The sequence below is a fragment of the Oncorhynchus clarkii genome, chromosome 9 (genome assembly GCF_045791955.1).
Source record: "Oncorhynchus clarkii lewisi isolate Uvic-CL-2024 chromosome 9, UVic_Ocla_1.0, whole genome shotgun sequence".
Lineage (NCBI taxonomy): Eukaryota > Metazoa > Chordata > Actinopteri > Salmoniformes > Salmonidae > Oncorhynchus > Oncorhynchus clarkii.
In genome coordinates, this window is record NC_092155.1 from 19602252 (window position 1) to 19618651 (window position 16400).

A 16400-nucleotide genomic window follows, 5' to 3' on the forward strand; every position below is an offset into this window, starting at 1 on the left:
TACATTGGGCTTATTATGTGTGTGATGTATAGTGAAGCAGCGAGTGAGTGTAGAACAAGCAAAGTGGTGGCAGGATGCTACTGATACACTAGGAGCAGGACAGTGAGATGTTAACCCCTCTGGAAGATTTACATGTGACACATCGTTAGCACTCACAATAGGATGCAGTCTGCCCTCTAAAACATATGCAAAATGCATTCTCCCGAGAAAATGCTTAGACATCTTGGACATCTATCAGCATCTTGATGAGAGAACATATTTTAGAGAGGATCTACCCACTATGGAACATACTAAAAGTGATAGTTACCCTTTCATTGTCAAGGCATTTCTTTGTTCAGCTGTCAATGTATTGTTAATGCTTTTTATTTTTTTTAAGAGTAGCTGCTGCAATAGCAACAGCTAGCGGGCAGCCTAATAAAATAGCTATATAAAGAAATAATGAAATAACTTAGGAGTTCATTTGATTGACGTAAAGCAGGTCAGGCAGAATGAAGATAACTAGTAGAGGGCTACTTGAAATGACACATACACACAAAGCTGATGTAAGCCTATTTAATTCCCAGGAACAACTATTTAATAACATTTCTGTTACAAGACAAAAATAGTGCTTTTTTTTGCTATGCGTATTGAGCTCACTGTTCAGTTCATTCCCTGGTAGTTTTTTATAGGCAATGTTCTGTGTCGTGAGCTTCATGGCTTTACTCGTGTTGAATGGCTCCTTGAATAGCTCCATCACGACAAGGCAGGCTCACACCACGCACACGCACACACACACACACACACACACACGCCAGGGGCAAATTGCCTGAAGATATCTGCCGCTGAACTGAAGAGCCCTAAGACGGAAGAAGAGAGGCTCTCTGAAGTGGGATATATGTTTGCTTTTGAGGAACCTTACAGGAGACAGCTGCTGTGACTTACAGACCATTTGCTGCTTGTGAGGGAAAACAAGATGTAAAGCAATACTTTTCTGTGGTCCTTCCTCCGTCTGTGTCTGGCTGGCACGGGCCAAATTGAAAAGAACCTGTGGACTGTAATGAAAAGAGATAGGGTTTCGTGGTGTAATCGTGCAAGCAGGGGACATATATTGGCTACACACACGCAGACACTGGCAGGATTACACACACAACTCAAACATATGCATATACACCAACACACGTACACACCTACACACGCGTTAACGCACACATGACACACTTACAGGGATACAATAAAGCCCTTTATCTACTTCCCCAGAGTCAGATAAACTTGTGGATACCATTTTTATGTCTCTGCATGCAGTTTGAAGGAAGTTGCTAACTAGCACCATCAGTAACTAGTGTTGGGGCAATGATCGGAAGTCTAACGCCAGTTAGAATTGGCTTGCAAAATTACCTCTAATTTATCTCATTCACACCAATGCAAACTAATCATGACACACGAACTCACTGCCAGACCCCCTCAGACAGATATAGGAGAGAGAGAGAGAGAGAGAGAGAGAGAGAGAGAGAGAGAGAGAGAGAGAGAGAGAGAGAGAGAGAGAGAGAGAGAGAGAGAGAGAGAGAGAGAGAGAGAGAGAGAGAGAGAGAGAGAGAGAGAACGAGAGAGGCCTATCTCACAGATGAGGGAGGACGGGAAGCCACAAGGCTTGTTTTTAATTAAAAGCTCATTAACAAGTGTTAATGACAAACATTGTATTAACATTCCTTACACATGATTCTCAGTCACCAGGCTTAATAGGATTTGATAATACATGACTGTTTTTTGGGGGGTTCTCAGCTACATGTATGTGCTGTGACCCTCATTAACATCAAACTGCTAATTGGCAAGGATGTAGGCCTACCCACATGGAAAAATACTATAATGTATACTATGTAAGGAATACTATAGTGTTCCCTGTAATGTTTTTTCATGTGGGTAGGCCTACATTATTACAGTTGTATTTACAGTTTACTGTAGTATTGTAGTATTTCTTTTTTGTTGCATTTTCTATTGTAATTACTGTAGTGCTTTAGTGGACAGTAGTATGCTGGTGTATTTACTGTAGTGCTTTGTAGACTGTAGTATACTGTCTGATGTAACCTTGATGAAACCTACAAGAGAAATTCAAAAAAATGACATTTTCCATAACCTGTAGGTAGGTAGGTATGGGTTCTGAACGGAGAGTTCAGAGCTCTTTTTATGCATTTTTGCAGACTTTATTGTTTTTGAAAGCATTCCTGTAGTATTTACAACAGCATTTTGTTGGGGATAATACTCTAGTATTCTACAGTATACTACAAAATTCTATACTAAGTGCTACACATGATCGAGGGATACTACAGTGTATAGTATAGTATTCTACAGTATACTACAGTTGACTAAAGAATCCTATAGAAAGTACTGTAGTATTCTGTAGTAAAAGCTTTCTGGACAAATCTGCACAGTGGTTGAGACAGTAAAACAGCGCCCCCAGCTGGTCAACACAATTGTTCCACTTCTCAAGCAGGAAGGATACAAGCAAATGTTTATATTATGTATAAAAGTAAACAACATTATCTTTCCAACATTTCCTGTTGACAGTGAAAATAGACTAGGCCTATATTCAAAATGTATCGTAACAAAGAAAAGGAGCTCACTGCTTGTGAAACATTAGCATTTTGAATTGTAATTGTATGAGCCATGAAGTGAACACTAACGCAACTCTCTTCATTGAGTCCCTGTAACTTTGTCAAATTTTAGTGTGTAGTCTAAGGCAATAATGGAGGGTTGGACAAACTAAGCCTTCTCTAAAGCGGGTAACGTTTTAGAGTGAAAATGAAAATGGGAGAGTAGTGCTATAAATAATTTATGTGAACTGCATTGCTGTAATTCAAGCAGTCCTATGAATTATGGATTTCAAATGTAGCTCTTAAAACAGTCAAGGTAAAAAAGTTTGTTTTATATTTTTATTTTATTTTATTTTAGCTGTGAATTTGAGGTTAGGCGGGTCAAAGACAAGAGTGTGAGAGCTTTTATGCAGCCACTCTCCACCTCCCAAGGTTAACATTTTTAAGGCCATGCTGAGACAGGTCCCATTTTACCTGTGTACCTACAGTACATTGTCCAGCAGACAAAGGGCAACTATTGCCTACGCTCACATGACTGTGTTTTGTTGACTGTGCATAAGGCCCATTCAGAGCTAGGGGAAAAAAGTGTTCAAGGTCTCTGCCGCTTCCGCTTGAAACGAGCTTCAAAATGTCCTGAAATTACAGGAGATCGTCCCTTTAAATGAGTTTAATTAAAGATAGAGTAAACACGATGATGGAAAATGAAGTGGGGGAATGTCAATGTTTTGACCCCTAGTTGGCCCCCCTAGACCCCCACACCTCCCCAAAACCATCTTTTTGCTCCATATGGAAATGTTTTTAAACTGCAGTGCTTTATGTTTCATGCTGTATGTAGCCAATTAGTGACAGTTTTTCAATTGAATATTCCGAAGTCTCTATAGAAAAAAAGTGTGTTTCCATCGAATTAACTTGTTGCAGATAAAAGGCTGTGCGTGATGACATTGTCGCATACAAATAACTTTTGCAATTAAATGCCCATGTACCAAATAAAAAATGCAAGTTAAATGGGTTTTCATTGCATTTTGAACTCTACTGAGGGTTTTGTTACAAAATAATGTTATGTTATGTAGCGGAACGTGCCCACTCACGTGCACTCTAACCAACAGCTCGCAGATACCGTGTGAGTATAGCCTACATGAGGAGATTTTATTGACAAAATAGTGATATTATTTGTATTTGTCAAACGGCAGCCAAGCATCGATCATCATGTCACCAGAATGAGACCCTCGATATTTATTGGAAAGAAGCATCGAGCTCATCGCCATGCACCTTCACCACCCTATGAAGTTCATCACAACTTATTTAATATGTACGTAATGGTAGACTCAGCGATAGGACGTAGATGCTGAAAGTAAACAGCATAGTGGATCAATTCCGGCAACAACTAAGAGCGTGGAAGCTTGAGTCTCAACTTCTCCTCTGTTTTGGTGCCTGGATACCATGCTGTGAACAGCGTGAAGTGAACCCTGGCACATGCACAGACACTGTGTGTGACTGTGTGAAAGCAAAGTCTTGCATCTTGCTCATCTCAATATCTGCGTTGCTGCTCGTGGCAACGTCATTTCACTGAGTCAACCTAAACTGCATGCTTTCCCGAATATTAGTGGGAGGACCACACAACATCGCTTGACTCCAAGTTTACTTCGATATATGATAGTTATTATATCAACATTTGCACATAAAGTCATTTCCACCACCATTTCTCGAATTATTAATTTTACATGCCTTTTCCATCAGACCTGTCATGACATTTTTTTTACTCAAATAAATTATTGGGGGGGGCGTCATGTCCCCCCATCCCATGAGGCAATTTCGCCTGTGATAAATAGCATAACTTTATAACAATGTCTGAAGATAACAGAAAATAACTGTTTATGTGCAAATCAGTGTTGTGCTAGTGGTGCCATTCCATAAGGCTTTGTCTGAAGAGATCTTACAATATTATTAGGCTATACAAGGATATTTTCATTTGCCATAATGAGCCGCACTTATATAAAAGTTACATAAAATGTATGCCGGACATTGGAAACTGTAACACGATGAGCGCCATTTTGGTTCAGTAAACAATTCTACCGGCGGATGTTCTCTCCCAGAAGAGCGCCCTACTGCATGCAGTTTCCTTTATCTTTCACAGTCATTTAGCGCCTTGTAAAATTGAGCAATGACCGCGTCTTTGGTTGTGCAGAGGTTAGCAGGAGTGTCCGGGGCGCTTGCTGTCACGGCTGGGGCATACGGAGCTCACGGTAGGATTTCACGTCTTCGTAATTGAGCGGGGCATAACAACCAGATTAAATGATTGTGTAACGTTAGTGAACTTTAAAAGTTAGGCATGTTGTTGTGTATGCGCTGCTGGACATGCTTATGTCACTCATTGGGCCATGTCACTAGTGCTAAATAATAATGTAATTAGCTATATGTAGCCTACAGTGTGCTTTCAGGCTGCAGTTTTCATGCTACTGTTAATGATGCACATTAACCGAATGAAAAGGTGTATATTGCAGGCTCCTGATGGCTAAACATAAAGTTACACAAATAGGCTTCACTGTTCTTGATATCACATGACATGACCACCTGTTTTGTGGTGCTGCTATTACTGTAGCTGTCCTGGCCCTTTACAATATCTCCTATTTGTTTATTTAGGTTTCAAAAACAAAGATCCAGGCGATTACTCGATCGTGGTAAGTGTTGTTTCATATGCTATTTAAGTAATAAGGCACAAGGGGGTGTGATATATGGCCAATATACCACGGCTAAGGGCTGTTATCTTGCACAACGCAACGCGGCCGTGGTAAATTGGTCATATCACACCCCCTCGTGCGTTAATGCTTAAAAAGCATTTGCTATTATAAACTGGTTACCAATGTAATTAGAGCAGTAAAAAATAAATGTTTTGTCATACCTGTCATACAGTTGAAGTCAGAAGTTTACCTACACCTTAGCCAAATACATTTTAAACTCTGTTTTTCACTATTCCTGACATTTAATCCTAGTTAAAATTGCCTGTTTTAGGTCAGTTAGGATCATCACTTTATTTTAAGAATGTGAAATGCCAGAATAATAGTAGAGTGATTTTATTTCAGCTTTAATTTCTTTCATCACTTTCTCTGTGCGTCGGAAGTTTACATACACTCAATTAGTATTTGGTAGCATTGCCTTTAAATTGTTTAACTTGGGTCAAATGTTTTGGGCAGTCTTCCCACAATAAGTTGGGTGAATTTTCACCCATTCCTCCTGCCGAGCTGGTGTAACTGAGTCAGGTTTGTAGTCCTTGCTAGCACACACTTTTTCAGTTCTGCCCACACATTTTCTACAGGATTGAGGTCAGGCCTTTATGATGGCCACTCCAATACCTTGACTTTGTTGTCCTTAAGCCATTTTGCCACAACTTTGGAAGTATGCTTGGGGTCATTGTCCATTTGTGACGAAACTTCAACTTCCTGACTGATGTCTTGAGATGTTGCTTCAATATATCCACATAATTTTCCATCCTCAGGATGCCATCTATTTTGTGAAGTGCACCAGTCCCTCCTGCAGCAAAGCACCCCCACAACATGATGCTGCCACCCCCGTGCTTCACGGATGGGATGGTGTTCTTCGGCTTGCAAGCCTCCCCCTTTTTCCTCCAAACATAATGATGGTCATTATGGCCAAACAGTTCTATTTTTGTTTCATCAGACCAGAGGACATTTCTCCAAAAAGTACGATCTTTGTCCCCATGTACAGTTGCAAACTGTAGTCTGGCTTTTTTATGGCGGTTTTGGAGTAGTGGCTTCTTTTTTTGCTGAGCGCCCTTTCAGGTTATGTCGATATAGGACTCATTTTACTGGGGATATAGATACTTTTGTACCTGTTTCCTCCAGCATCTTCACAAGGTCCTTTGCTACGGGGGTGGCAGCATCATGTTGTGGGGGTGCTTTGCTGCTGGAAGTACTGGTGCACTTCACAAAATAGATGGCATCATGAGGGTGGAAAATTATGTGGATATATTGAAGCAACATCTCAAGACATCTGTCAGGACGTTAAGCTTGGTCGCAAATGGGTCTTCCAAATGGACAAGGACCCTAAGCATACTTCCAAAGTTGTAGCAAAATGGCTTAAGGACAACAAAGTCAAGGTATTGGAGTGGCCATCACAAAGCCCTGACCTCAACCCTATAGGAAATGTGTGGGCAGAACTGAAAAAGTGTGTGTGTGATCAAGGAGGCCTACAAACCTGACTCAATTATACCAGCTCTGTCAGGAGGAATGGGCCAAAATACACCCAACTTCTTGTGGGAAGCTTGTTGAAGGCTGCCCAAAATGTTTGACCCAAGTTAAACAATTTAAAGGCAATGCTACCAAATACTAATTGAGTGTATGTAAACTTCTGACCTACTGACCTAAGACAGGGAATTTGTAATAGGATTAAATGTCAGGTATTGTGAAAAACTGAGTTGAAATGTATTTGGCTAAGGTTTATGTAAACTTCCGACTTTACACACACAAGTTACCAGTCAAAACTTTGGACACATCTACTCAAGGGTTTTTCTTTATTCTTTTTTCTACATTGTAAAATAATAGTGAAGACATCAAAACTATGAAATAACACATTTTGAATCATGTAGTCAACACATTTTGAATAATGTAGTAACCAAAAAAAGTGTTAAACAAATATATTTTAAATTCTTCAAAGTAGTCACCCTTTGCCTTGATGAAAGCTTTGCACTCTCCTGGCATTCTCTCAACCAGCTTCATTAGGTAGTCACCTGGAATATATTTAAATTAACAGGTGTGTCTTGCTAAGTTAATTTGTGGAATTTCTTTCCTTCTTAAATGCGTTTGAGCCAATGTGTTGTGACAAGGTAGGGATGGTATACAGAATATAACCCTATTTGGTAAAAGACCAAGTCCATATTATGGCAAGAACAGCTCAAATAAGCAAAGAGAAATGACAGTCCATCATTACTTTAAGACATGAAGGTCAGTCAATCTGGAAAATTAAGAACTTTGAAAGTTTCTTCAAGTGCAATTGCAAAAACCATCAAGTGCTATGATGAAACTGGCTCTCATGAGGACCACCACAGGAAAGGAAGACCCAGAGTAGAGGTCGACCGATTATGATTTTTCAATGCCGATACCGATTTATTGGGGGTCCAAAAAGCCGATGCCGATTTAAAATAAATAAATAATAATAATACAAAAAATATATATTATTTGTAATAATGACAATTACAACAATACTGAATGAACACTTGTTTTAACTTAATATAATACATCAATAATATTAATTTAGCCTCAAATAAATAATGAAACATGTTCAATTTGTTTTAAATAATGCAAAAACAAAGTGTTGAAGAAAGTAAAAGTGCAATATGTGCTATGTAAAAAAGCTAACGTTTAAGTTCCTTGCTCAGAACTTGAGAACATATGAAAGCTGGTGGTTCCTTTTAACATGAGTCTTCAATATTCCCAGGTAAAAAGTTTTAGGTTGTAGTTATTATAGGAATTATAGGACTTTCTCTCTCTACCATTTGTATTTCATATACCTGTTATATGACTAGTATATGTTCTTATAGGCACTTTAGTATTGCCAGTGTAACAGTATAGCTTCAATCCCTCTCCTCGCTCCTACCTGGGCTCGAACCAGGAACACATCGACAACAGCCACCCTTGAAGCAGCGTTACCCATGCAGAGCAAGGGGAACAACCACTCCAAGTCTCAGAGCGAGTGACGTTTGAAACGCTATTAGCGCGCACCCCGGTAACTAGCTAGCCATTTCACATCGGTTACACTAGCCTAATCTCGGGAGTTGATAGACTTGAAGTCATAAACAGTGCAACTCTTGAAGCACAGCGAAGAGTTGCTGGCAAAACGCACAAAAGTGCTGTTTGAATGAAGGCTTACGAGCCTGCTGCTGCCTACCATCACTCAGTCAGACTGCTCTATCACATCATAGACTTAGTTATAACATAGTAACACACAAATACGAGCCTTAGGTCATAAATATGGTCAAATCCGGAAACTATCATCTCGAAAACATGTTTATTCTGTCAGTGAAATATGGAACCGTTCCGTATTTTATCTAACGGGTGACAACCCTAAGTCTAAATATTCCTGTACATTGCACAACCTTCAATGTTATGTCATAATTACGTACAATTCTGGCAAATTAGGCTACCAAACTGTTGCATATACACTGACTCTGCGTGCAATGAACGTAAGAGAAGTGACACAATTTCACCTGGTTAATATTGCCTGCTAATCTGGATTTATTTTAACAAAATATACAGGTTAAAAATATATACTTCTGTGTATTGATTTTAAGAAAGGCATTGATGTTTATGGTTAGGTACACATTGGAGCAACGATACGCACCGCATCGATTATATGTAACGCAGGACACGCTAGATAAACTAGTAATATCATCAACCACGTGTAGTTAACTAGTGATTATGATTGATTGATTGTTTTTTATAAGATATGTTTAATGCTAGCTAGAAACTTACCTTGGCTTACTGCATTCGCGTTATAGGCAGGCTCCTCGTGGAGTGCAATGTAATCAGGTGGTTAGAGCGTTGGACTAGTTAACTATAAGGTTGCAAGATTGAATCCCTGAGCTGACAAGGTAAAAATCTGTTGTTCTGCCCCTGAACAAGGCAGTTAACCCACCGTTCCTAAACCGCCATTGAAAATAAGAATGTGTTCTTAACTGACTTGCCTAATTAAATAAAGATTAAATAAAGGTGTAAACATTTTTTTTTTTTTTTAAAGGCCAAATTGGTGTCCAAATATACAGATTTCCTATTGTTATGAAAACTTAAAATCGGCCCTAATTAATCGGCCATTCGATTTAATCGGTCGACCTCTAACCCAGAGTTACCTACCTCTGCTGCCGAGGATAAGTTCATTAGAGTTACTAGCCTCAGAAATTGCAGCCCAAATAGATGCTTCAGAGTTCAAATAACTGACACATCTCAACATCAACTGTTCAGTGGAGACTGTGTGAATCAGGCCTTCATGGTCAAAGAAACCACTACTATAGGACACCAAACATGAGAAATGGACATTAGACCAGTGGAAATCTGTCCTTTGGTCTGATGAGTCCAAATTTGAGGTTTTTGGTGTCTTTGTGAGATGCAAAGTAGGTGAATTGATGATCTCTGCATGTGTGGTTCCCACTGAAGTATGGAGGTGTGGAGGTGTTTTGCTGGTGGCACTGTCAGTGATTTATTTAGAATTCAAGGCACACTTAACCAACATGGATACCACACTTAACCAACATGGATACCACAGCATTCTGCAGAGATATGTCATCCCTTCCGGTTTGGGCTTAGTGGGACTATCATTTGTTTTTCAACAGGACAATGACCCAACACACCTCCAGGCTGTGTAATGGCTATTTGACCAAGAATGAGAGTGATGGAGTAATGCATCAGATGACCTGGCCTTCGCAATCACCTGACCTCAACCCAATTGGGATGAGTCGACCGCCAAGTGAAGGTAAAGCAGCCAACAAGTGCTCAGCAAATGTGGGAACTCCTTCAAGACTGTTGGAAAAGCATTCCAGGTGAAGCTGGTTGAGAGAATGCCAAGAGTGCGTAAAGCTGTCAAAGCAAAAGGTGGCTACTTCAAAGAACATAAATCAAAAAATATATATATATACAGTGCCTTGCGAAAGTATTCGGCCCCCTTGAACTTTGCGACCTTTTGCCACATTTCAGGCTTCAAACATAAAGATATAAAACTGTATTTTTTTGTGAAGAATCAACAACAAGTGGGACACAATCATGAAGTGGAACGACATTTATTGGATATTTCAAACTTTTTTAACAAATCAAAAACTGAAAAATTGGGCGTGCAAAATTATTCAGCCCCTTTACTTTCAGTGCAGCAAACTCTCTCCAGAAGTTCAGTGAGGATCTCTGAATGATCCAATGTTGACCTAAATGACTAATGATGATAAATACAATCCACCTGTGTGTAATCAAGTCTCCGTATAAATGCACCTGCACTGTGATAGTCTCAGAGGTCCGTCAAAAGCGCAGAGAGCATCATGAAGAACAAGGAACACACCAGGCAGGTCCGAGATACTGTTGTGAAGAAGTTTAAAGCCAGATTTGGATACAAAAAGATTTCCCAAGCTTTAAACATCCCAAGGAGCACTGTGCAAGCGATAATATTGAAATGGAAGGAGTATCAGACCACTGCAAATCTACCAAGATCTGGCCGTCCCTCTAAACTTTCAGCTCATACAAGGAGAAGACTGATCAGAGATGCAGCCAAGAGGCCCATGATCACTCTGGATGAACTGCAGAGATCTACAGCTGAGGTGGGAGACTCTGTCCATAGGACAACAATCAGTCGTATATTGCACAAATCTGGCCTTTATGGAAGAGTGGCAAGAAGAAAGCCATTTCTTAAAGATATCCATAAAAAGTGTTGTTTAAAGTTTGCCACAAGCCACCTGGCAGACACACCAAACATGTGGAAGAAGGTGCTCTGGTCAGATGAAACCAAAATTGAACTTTTTGGCAACAATGAAAAACGTTACGTTTGGCGTAAAAGCAACACCGCTGAACACACCATCCCCACTGTCAAACATGGTGGTGGCAGCATCATGGTTTGGGCCTGCTTTTCTTCAGCAGGGACAGGGAAGATGGTTAAAATTGATGGGAAGATGGATGGAGCCAAATACAGGACCATTCTGGAAGAAAACCTGATGGAGTCTGCAAAAGACCTGAGACTGGGACGGAGATTTGTCTTCCAACAAGACAATGATCCAAAACATAAAGCAAAATCTACAATGGAATGGTTCAAAAATAAACATATCCAGGTGTTAGAATGGCCAAGTCAAAGTCCAGACCTGAATCCAATCGAGAATCTGTGGAAAGAACTGAAAACTGCAGTTCACAAATGCTCTCCATCCAACCTCACTGAGCTCGAGCTGTTTTGCAAGGAGGAATGGTAAAAAATTTCAGTCTCTCGATGTGCAAAACTGATAGAGACATACCCCAAGCGACTTACAGCTGTAATCGCAGCAAAAGGTGGCGCTACAAAGTATTAACTTAAGGGGCCTGAATAATTTAGCACGCCCAATTTTTCAGTTTTTGATTTGTTAAAAAAGTTTGAAATATCCAATAAATGTCGTTCCACTTCAGGATTGTGTCCCACTTGTTGTTGATTCTTCACAAAAAAATACAGTTTTATATCTTTATGTTTGAAGCCTGAAATGTGGCAAAAGGTCACAAAGTTCAAGGGGGCCGAATACTTTCGCAAGGCACTGTATATATTTTTTTGTTACTACATGATTCCGTATGTGATATTTCATAGTTTCGATGTCTGCTATTATTCTAAAATGTAGAAAATAGTACAAATAAAGAAACATTTAAATGAGTAGGTGTGTCCAAACTTTTGACCAGTATTGTGTGTATACACAAAAAAAAAGTTTATAAAAGGCAATAAGGGGTTTGTGCAATATGGCCAATATACCACACTCCTTCTGGGCTTATTGCATTAAAATAACCAATATGAATATAATGCAAAGTTATACCACCCTGTCAACTTATTTGTCAGACAGTTCTGGTCTCTAATGTATCTACCTTTCCTCAGCTGTATGAGACGGCCAACAAGTACCACTTCTACCACAGCATAGCTCTGCTGGGGGCCTCTCGCTGTCGGAAACCTGCTGTGGTATGTACTGTATACCTCGCTCCAATTCTAATGACAGAATTAACTATCGAACTCTAGTGTTGTAACAGAACACACGGTGTCTTCAGAAAGTATTCCTACCCCTTTAGACTTATTCCACATGTTGTTGTTACAGTCTGAAATCAAAATGGATGAACCATCTACACACAATACACAATAACGACAAAGTGGAAACATGTTTGTTGAAATTAAATCCAGAAATATTTACATAAGTATTCACACATGTTGGAATCACTTTTGGCAGTGATTACAGCTATGAGTCTGTCTGGATATGTCCAAGTGCAAGTAACTGGCAAGTAACTCCAGTGTATGTTTGGCCTTGTATTTTAGGTTGTCTTGCTGTGTGTGTGTAAGGAATGCAGAATGAACCAGGTTTTCCTCTAGGGTTTTGCTTGTGCTTAGCTATATTCCATTAGATTTTTATCCTAAAAAAAACTCCTTGCTGATGACGATCATACCCATAACATGATGTAGCCACCACCATGCGTGAAAATATGAAGTGGTACTCAGTAATGTGTTGGATTTGCCCCAAACATAACACTTTGTATTCAGGACATAAAGTGAATTTCTTTGCCACATTTTTTGCAGTTTTACTTTTGTGCCTTTTTGCAAACAGGATACTTGTTTTGGAATATTTTTTATTCTGTACTCTGTAAAGGCTTCCTTTTCGTTCTGTCAGTTTGGTTAATTTTGTAGATTGACTACAATGTCGATCCATCCTTAGTTTTTCCTTTGACAGCCATGGAACTCTGTTTTTAAAGTCACCATTGGCCTCATGGTGAAATCCTTAAGTGGCTTCCTTCCTCTCTGGCAACTGAGTTAGGAAGGACGTCTGTATCTTTGTAGTGACTGAGTGTATTGATACACCATCCAAAGTTATTTTCACCCGTCTACCAATAGGTGCCCATCTTTGCGAGGCATTGGAAAACCTCTTTGGTTGAATCTGTTTGAAATTCACTGCTCGACTGAGGGACAGATAATTGTATGTGTGGGGTACAGAGATGAGGTAGTCGTTCAAAAAAATCATGTTAAACATTTCTTGCACACAGTGAGTCCATGCATCTGAACTTATTCAGGCTTGCCATAACAAAGGGGTTGAATACGTATTGACTCAAGACATTTCAGCTTTTCATTTTTAATTAGTAAAAATGTCTAAACAATTTCACATTGACATTATGGGGTATTGTGTGTAGGCCATTGACACAACATATACATGTTGTAACAACAAAGTGGAAAAAGTCAAGGGATGTGATTACTTTCTGAAGGCACAATAATTATGTATCTCTGTGGTTTATTATAATCCTCCGCCCGCATGTATTCTCCATTTTTGTTTGCATTAGTGATTTGATGTCCAAGTACATGTATTTTCAGATACTGTATGCCACATTCTGAGAAGGCTGTGTGTACGTCTTAAATGGTCAGCACACAGTCACTTTCCCCTCTTCTCTCTGCAGGCGGGCGCCCTCCTGGTAGTGGGCATGGGGGCGTTCTGTGGCGCCCTGTATCACCAGGCCCTGACGGAGAACCCTGTCCTGAGGAAACTGGCTCCTTACGGGGGCATGTTCCTGATCGCTGGCTGGCTGGCCATAGCCATCTGAACTCTGTCATTTTAACCACTGACCCCATATTTGGACCCTACTGGTGGTGAATGACCTTTCTCTACAGGACACAAACTGACTTATGTTCAGAGAAGAAGGGGTGTTGGTAAAATGTCACTTATCTATACCCTGCTGTTGTTCTGTCATGGGTGTAAAGAGAAGATAAGGTTGTGAGGGATCACTTTTGAAAATGTTGACGTACTTGTGACTTAAATTTCTCTTGTTTTTGTGTGTGGGTGTTAACGCACCCACGTTTCAGTTTGAATGGATCCGAAAGAGTAATGTATATTAATCCTTAATCATAAATAAACCTTTTGAAAAGAGTTGATCACTTCTCTGTAACCCCTTATTTGTTCCTACTGAGGAAGCCTTCTGATAGTGAATGTCTCTGGCCCATCAGCATTTAATCTTCTAAGTACCGGTGTACAGAGAACACGGAGTTCATTAACCACTGGCCTCACTTTAGCCGGGGCTACGTTCCTTCAAACCTATCTGTATTCAAATTGGAAGTGAAATCCATTGAAGCGCTAATTCCTTCCTTCATTCCATCCTCCCGTTTCCTGATTGTAGGCTGTGTGTGTGAAGGCCGTCTGCGCGAGGATCTTTTGAAAATTGCTTTATAAATCTCCAGGTCAATTTGCAGGGGGTGGCTCGACGCTCATAAGCCAGCCGACTGACTCGGGAGTCCATTGAAAGTAGAAATCCTATTGACTAAAGCACATCCCAGTGAACTTTGATCACGACTCATAAAATGCTCATTAGAAGGCTGATTAGTGGGCTTTGGGGAAAACGGGGTCAGGCTATCAAACTGCGATTGTTATCTCTGGAATGGAAACACTGGTTACACAAGTTAGTTCATTTGGGCTCCTGAGACAAGGAGAGGAGGCAGGAAAATGTATGGACTGTTTGTGTGGGAGGGCTGCTGGAGGCTCATGTATGCGCATTTTAAGTTGATAATGTGAGATGGTGCCACGGACAAAGGAGAGAGATCTGCACCATCATAATGTGTTCAGAATCCATTCACACTCACCCAGCCACATCACATTGTGCCTGTTTCCCTCCACCTCCTGGTTGCTGACATTTTGGGCGTGCAGCGTTGGGACTACACACACACACTCCCAAACAGTCACTCATTACTGAAGCAGCACAGTGTCCCCTCGTTAGAATTGACAACCCTGATCACAACGTTCTGCTCCAATACGCTGTGTTAAAACTCCCTTTTTTTGGTTTCTCAATCTCTGGTCTCTCTTTCTCCCTCTCTCTCAGGCTGTGTCCCTCGCTCTTGGGCTCAGTCTCTCTCTCTCAGGGCCTGTGCTTCACACTCTCTCTTTTGGTCTCTGTTCACTATCACAGTCTTTGTTTTTGCAGGCCAAAGAAATCACTGGCCTATGAGGATTCACCCGGTGAGTTTATTGCCTCAGCAATAAACTCTGCCGTTTATTCTGTGTCCTCACTCTGCTTTTATTATCCTAATGTTGTGAGGCTGGGCACAGGCTGTAAAGCAGGTTGCAATGCAATTAGCCCTTCGGCTAAGGGGTTAGGAATGGTGTTCTAGCTATAACTGGACCTCTCTGGTGTAGTGGGCGGGAGAGATTGTTAATTGTATCTCAAGGGAGTTTTGCTTCACAACCCTCTACTTTTGTTACACTGTAGAATGTATTAATTAGTTTAAAGTATATATTTTTGTTTCTCTCTCACACCACCAAACTCGGTTAGGTAATTACCTCAGAACTGGTCTGTGTCCCAAATGGCATATTCCCTGCATTGTGCACTATTTTTGACCATGGCCCTTAGTGCTCTTGTCAAAAGTAGGGCACTCTGAAGGGAATAAGGTGCCATTTGGCATGCAGAACAAGCTTCTTTAGGGAGAGCTCTACGGCCAATTGATTTCTTGGTTGTGGTCAGAATGAGCGTGAAGCTGGGCTGGTGTATCACTCACACAAATACAAATAGTCTGTCTGAATGCTGGTGGGACTGAGAGGAGAGAGAGACTGACGACTAGGTGGGAAGATGTGCTTCTCAGGATATTTTCCTCAATAAAAGTGTGAAATGAAACTATGCCTATACCACCCGACACGATTACCCAAAGCCTCTCTCTAATACATTGAACACACACTATACTATTGAGAGAGAACAGCAGCTACTAATCCTCTCTCTGAAGCATCAATTCACAGTACACAGCAGCCCACACATTCAAGCGGAATAAAATGTAATGGCTGTTCAAAGCTCTCACACCACTGCTCCCTCCTGACCTTTACAGACCCTTAAATGGTCAGCACTATCACACTTTCAGGTAGATCATCATCCCCTCACTTCAATGGGCACCGCGCCTCCGCATTAAACACTGGCCAAGTCCCTACATAGTGCACTACTTTTGACCAGGACCCATAGGGTGCCATTGAGACTCAGCTACTGCCTCTTTCAGAGCAGCACACACCTTTCTCTCTATCCCATTGTATTACTGCAATTGAGGCTTCTATACAGGTTAGACACACTGCATGTCAGGCTAAGAGGAGTATGTATGAAAATGCATATAAAAATACCCCCA

The 16400-nt window shown here is 40.6% G+C and overlaps 1 protein-coding gene across 1 annotated transcript; it reads left to right on the forward strand.

Annotated features, from left to right (window-relative positions):
- Positions 1 to 4629: 4629 nt before the first annotated feature.
- On the forward strand, positions 4630 to 14175 carry LOC139417140 (transmembrane protein 256-like). The gene is made up of 4 exons (XM_071166386.1): positions 4630 to 4810; positions 5208 to 5245; positions 12156 to 12236; positions 13709 to 14175. Exons 1-4 carry the CDS (start codon positions 4729 to 4731, stop codon positions 13850 to 13852), a joined length of 345 nt encoding a protein of 114 aa, XP_071022487.1. The 5' UTR covers positions 4630 to 4728; the 3' UTR covers positions 13853 to 14175.
- The last annotated feature ends 2225 nt before the right edge of the window (positions 14176 to 16400 follow it).